Raw genomic sequence first — 5,507 nt, forward strand, 5'->3', positions numbered from 1 at the left:
CTTTGGGCACGCCTTGTTGAGACCGGTATAATCAACACACATCCTCCATTTCCCATTCTTTTTTCGTACAAGAACAGGATTAGCTAGCCACTTAGGGTGGTACACTTCCTTGATGAATTCGGCCGCCAAAAGCTTCTGGAGCTCCTCGCCGATGGCCTTGCGCCTCTCCTCGTCGAAGCGGCGCAGACCTTGCTTTATTGGCTTGGAGCCGGCCTTGATGTTCAAGGAGTGCTCGGCGACTTCTCTCGGAATGCCGGGCATGTCCGAGGGCTTACACGCGAAGACGTTGCTGTTCGCGCAGAGGAAGTCGACGAGCGCGCTTTCCTATTTGGGAGATAGGAAAGCGCCAATCCGCACGGTCCGGCCGTCGGAGCTGCTGGGCTCGAGGAGGACCTCCTTGACACCTTCGGTGGCCTCGAAGGAGGTGGCCGACTGCTTGGAGTCGGGCTGGTCCTCGGCGCCCTCCGCGAGTTGGACCACCAAATCTCCTGTGAAGGTGATGGCCGCAGCATACTCGCAGCATTCCACGTTGCACTCGTACGCCTTTTGGAAAGATGTGCCGACGGTGATGACCCCGTTGGGCCCCGGCAGCTTGAGTTTGAGGTAGGTGTAGTTGGGGATGGCCATGAACTTGGCGTAGCATGGCCGCCCCAAGATGGCGTGGTAGGTTCCGCGGAATCCTACCACCTCGAAGGTGAGGACCTCCTTCCTGTAGTTGGAAGGGGTCCCGAAAGTGATGGGCAAGTCGATTTTCCCGAGAGGCATTGCCTGTTTCCCGGGGTTCGTCTCCCCCGAGTATTTGGCCACATTCGTTGGTTGCCTGAAGCGCGGTGGAAACAGCGTGTTCAGGATGCGCGCGGAGAAGGCCCGGGGCCCCGCCGGATCAGGGCTCGGGCTACGGTCTTCTTCGCTGTCGTAGCGCCCGCCGCGGTGGACGTGGTAGCCACGTTCTACCCCATCCTCCCTGTCCGCGCGGGAGCATCTCCGCGCGTCCAGGGTGTCGTGGGCGTCACGGACAAGGTCGACGCGTCGGTGAACGGATCAAGCCCCACCTCCTATGGGTGGTGGTGTCCGTCGAGCGGACGCGGCCTGGTTTGCCCTAGGAGGAGGCTGGTGGACAGACTCTCCCCGCCTCTCCAGGGGCGCATCGGGCAATGCCCTGCTGGCGTTTTGCCCGCGTCGTCGGGACGCGGAGCTTTTCGCTGGCTGAACGGCGGTGCACTCGAGCAGGTCATGCACCTCTTGGCGCGCCCGTCGCTCCTCGGGCGTCGCCGGCTCGGGGAGTCGCCGGAGTAGGGCTGCCGTGGCAGCGATGTTCTGGCTGGCGCGAGCGAAGAGTTGGGGGCGTTCTTCGTTCGCGCAGATGCGCTGCTGGACGTCGCGCGCCCGTTGTCGTGCTCCGCCTTCGTTGCGGGGGCACTCGACCTCCTGGCGGGGCGCCGCGCGCACCTCTGGCTGCCGAGGTCGCACTGGGGCCTTGCTAAGGGCCCCAGTCGTAGCCGCGGCGCGCGGTGGGGGAGTCCTCCGCCTCATTTCGGCGCCGTCGTCGTTGGACTCCTTGGAGTGTACATCGGCCATGAAGCACTCACGTGAGGGGTGGTGGCTCCCGTTGTCGGAGCCGGCATCGGAGATCGTCCTCGCCACGCCTGCGAGCTCATTGCTCGCGGGCGACACGGTCACGGACCGTGTCAGGAAGCGACCGTAGGTCACCGCGGCATTGTGCAGCCCGAAGAGCCGACCCCCTGGGAGAGGCCCTCTGGCGCGCGCCTGGCCGCTCGCCGCTGTCCCGGCGGTGGAGCCGGGGATGGTGGGGCGAGCGGGCAAGACAAGGAGAGGGATCAGTTCGATCCCCTCCCCGATGGTGAGGAAGTCCAGACTCCCGAAGCGGATCAGGGAGCCCGGAGCGAAGTTGGCGTTGTGGCTAGCCATCTGAAGCCGGAGACGTACGCGCAAAGGTCCCCTACCTGGCGCGCCAACTGTCATTGTCAAGATTTGCGGATCGAGACTTAGACTAGTAAATTTCTTTTATGCGCGTAAGGCTTCGGATGGTGGTGTGGGAGACACGGGGTTAGACTGGTTCGGGCAAAGGAAGGCCCTACGTCTAGTATCGGGAGCTGCTTGTGTTACCCACGTGGGGTTCTGTAGTAGGGGTTACAGTAGTGCGATAGAGGGAACTGATCCCAGGTCTCTAGAGAGTGCGCTTGTGCTCTAAGTGGGTGTGAGTGTGTTCTATTTGCTTGAGAGAGTCCCTCGTCTCAGGACCCCCGGTCCTCCTTTTATAGCGCAGGGGGGAGCTCGGGGTTACAGATGAGCCAGGCATGAGGAGAAGTGAAAGAGATAAGCTAAGTAAAAAATAACGTAAGGAGAGGGTCCTAGGGCTGCCGCTCTCGCTCCAGCCTCTGGTCCCTGTCAGCGGGTCCGTTGAGGGAGGGCGGTTTCTTCCAGATCCTGTCGACGATCTCCCCGGTCGCTGTTGCTGCCGAGCACGATGATGATCTTCAGCCTTGGCATCTGTGCCCGCCGGGGAGGATGGCCGATTTTGTTACTCTGCTGATCACCCGTGAGAAGCGGATGTCGCATCCCTATCATTAAGAGCGCGGGGCATGAGAACGAGCGGAGCGCCCTCCTGTGCTGTTCGGCGCGAGCCATGAGTACCCTGTGGCAAATCAGAGGGAGCCGCGGCCATTGCAACTCGCGCCGCACGGCCGCGCATGGGTATTCGTGACAGGTTACGTTGGGGGCGCCACCCCCTTTCTGCATGACAGGGCCGTGGCGCATTTATGGTGAGGTCGATAGGGGGACCCACGGGATCAGCACCCTGATCCTCCAGTCCGCGCCCGAGGCGGATATTTGTCTTGTGGACCCGAGCAAGTCCGACCCCCGCGCCTAGGTTTGGGCGAGGTGGAGTTTTGCGGTGGGGGTCGGGCGCTCCCGACCTCGGTCCCTTGGGTCGGGCGAGGCGGAGCATAGTCTTCAAGGGGTCGGGAACGTCCGACCCCGGGACTTCGGGTCGAGCGAGGCGGAACGTGGCCTCTCCCTCCATATTGGGCCGACGGTAATCTTGCCACCTTAGGTGGGCCTGGGCCTTTATGTTTTGTTGATTCCATGGGCTAGGGGAGATCGTTAATATTTCCCCCCAACAGGTGGTGAGCGATGCCTTCAGGGTGATCGATAGGGAGGTCCTTTCACATGGGCAGGTAACCAGATACGGCTCCTTCCTTCTTGCTTGAGATTGATTTCCCCTAGATGCTTCCAGCCCTTTGATGTTTTATTTGCCATCATGGAGTGCCCCTTGTACAGGAGCTAATGGACGCTTCTGCGAGGAAGTCACGGTTCCTGCACGCCGCGTATCAACTGCAGGTGAAGGAGGTTACGGAACGGCAGAGGCTGGAGGAGGAGCTGGCCGTGTCGTGGCGGGGAGGGTGCACATGCCGAGGTGGAGCGGCTTCAGGAGGCCTGAGTCTCGGCCAAGTCGGAGGCAGAGGCGGTGCGGAAGTCGAAGTAGCACGCCCTCCTTGTTGCTGCAAGGATGGCTTTGGCGGCTGAGGCCGTGAAGAAGGAGGCCCTGAAGCACGCCACCTAGGAAGTGGAGCTGGCTGCTGAGCGCGCTTGCCAAGCTGAGGAGATGGTGACGCGCATGGTGGCATTGGAGCGCGTTGCACTGGGGGCGGAGAGGGCACGCGCTGTAGCCGAGCAGGCACACTAGGCCATCGATGTCAAGGCCCAAACCGTCTGGGAGTCCTGCAATGGTATGCTCTTACCTCCTTCTATCGTGCTTGTCTCTATGGGCTTGCTGGTTTTATACTAGTCTTGACTCGAGTAGTCATTACTGCAGGTCTGGCACCAAGCTCGCCGCGGTCACCGAGCAGCGGGCGATGACCAGCACCCTCTTGCAGGAGGTGGCCAGGGAGCTGGAGGTGCTTCGGGGCATGTCAGAGGTGCTGTGAGCCCAACTGTTTGTCGATGTGGTCTCAGAGGGCACACTCGTGAAGCGGCTCAAGGCTGCCCAAGGTCGGGTAGACGACCTAATCACGGAGGCGCTCTACTGGGGTGCTCATATAGCCTTCACCTCGGTGGCCATGCACTACAATGGCGTAGACTTTGCCACCATTGGGAGCGGCTATGCGAGGAATTGCACCTCCAAGGAGCTGATGCAACTTGGGGAGATGGTGGCCCCTGGCGTGCAGTAGCTGGTTGGGCAGATCTCATCGGCCGTGATCCGAGGTGTAGTCCCTCCTGAAGCCCCTGCGGAGTAGTTGCTTAGGTTTTTGATTTCTTGCATGGAGTCCAGATTATGTACACTTTTGGAGGATGTCTGATGGGCTGCGCTTGTAGAGCTCCTCCTTGATGAGCACAAGGGTCTTTGCATGTCTAGCAAGACAGCGTGCCTTAGTGGCATCGGCTGGGAGGGTGTCCCGCAGGAGGTAGTCAAGGAAGGGCGTGGTCCAGCTTGGCTCGAGCGCTGTGATGTCAAGGTTGGGGGCACCCATCATGGCCCCTGCAGTTGGCTCCGCTGCTGGCTCGAGGTGGCCTACATCGGGCGCAAACGTGGGCACCTTGGTGAGCTTGATGGATGGCTTGTGGGCATCATTGACGAAGACCCCTGGCGGGGCATGCTCGCGGTTTGATGCGAGCTTCACCAGGAAGTCAGCGGCAAGGTTATCGCGCTTGAGGACGTGGTGAAGCTCGAGGCCGTCAAACTTCTCCTCGAGCTTTCATACCTCATTGCAATAGGTGACCATCTTTTCATCGTGTCGTATTTAGTGACCGACCGTCCACCAGGGAGTTACCCAAGTGGTTGATTTGTAGGAAGAGAGGATCACAAGATCAAAAACTCGAAAGTGATCACAAGAACACGAAGAACACAAGGGTTTTAGACAGGTTCAGGCCTCCAGACAGTAATACCCTATGTCTTGTATTCTGGTGGCTTGTGTTGCTTTGCTCTGGTATGTGGAATAATTTTGATGGGATTGGATGCCCTCAGGAGGCGCCCTTGGCTGCCTTATATAGATGATGACCTAAGGTTACAAGTCGGTTTGAATCTAATCTAGTCTGTTGTTACATGGAACGTAATCTGAGTCGGATTACAATACGTATCCTGCAATATTCGGGCTGATTTGAATCGCCCAGCCTCCTTGACTTGTACTCCAAGTATCTTCATGTCCTTGACCTGGACGTTCTGGTTGGGTGGGCCCAATTGTCAAGGCCGGCCACTATCCTGGTTGGCTGGGACCCATCGGGTACCGATATCCCTCAAGCTCCCGAGCGATGTGTAGGGGAACAACAACCTGCGGTCATTCCAGCGAAGCTTGAAATGAACGCGGCTGAAGCTGCGATGGTGTCATAGTGACAGAGAGGCTGCACGGTGCTCAAAAAAGAAGAAAATTTGAGCGAACGCAGAGCCATATGCATAGAGCAAACTTGAGTGCCGAGTTGGTGGATTTAAGGCATCTAGTAGGTCGAAACGAAGGATATGGAGGGCATCGTAAGACGCACTCCATAGGAGT

General features: G+C 59.3%; 1 protein-coding gene across 1 annotated transcript; it reads right to left on the reverse strand.

Moving 5' to 3' along the window:
- Positions 1 to 4,292: 4,292 nt before the first annotated feature.
- On the reverse strand, positions 4,293 to 4,742 carry LOC117853581 (uncharacterized). Its single transcript, XM_034735899.1, has 2 exons — positions 4,722 to 4,742; positions 4,293 to 4,634 (listed from the first exon to the last, which is right to left on the reverse strand). Exons 1-2 carry the CDS (start codon positions 4,740 to 4,742, stop codon positions 4,293 to 4,295), a joined length of 363 nt encoding a protein of 120 aa, XP_034591790.1.
- Positions 4,743 to 5,507: the final 765 nt, after the last annotated feature.

The sequence above is a fragment of the Setaria viridis genome, chromosome 4 (assembly GCF_005286985.2).
Source record: "Setaria viridis chromosome 4, Setaria_viridis_v4.0, whole genome shotgun sequence".
In the NCBI taxonomy this organism is placed as follows: Eukaryota; Viridiplantae; Streptophyta; class Magnoliopsida; order Poales; family Poaceae; genus Setaria; species Setaria viridis.

Bases quoted from the DNA above. Each gene is read 5' to 3' on its own strand.
- LOC117853581 (XM_034735899.1), bottom strand. From the start codon at position 4,742: ATGGTCACCTATTGCAATGAG. The intron at 4,635-4,721 runs GTATGAAAGCTC...TTCCTGGTGAAG, and splicing joins TGGTCACCTATTGCAATGAG to CTCGCATCAAACCGCGAGCA.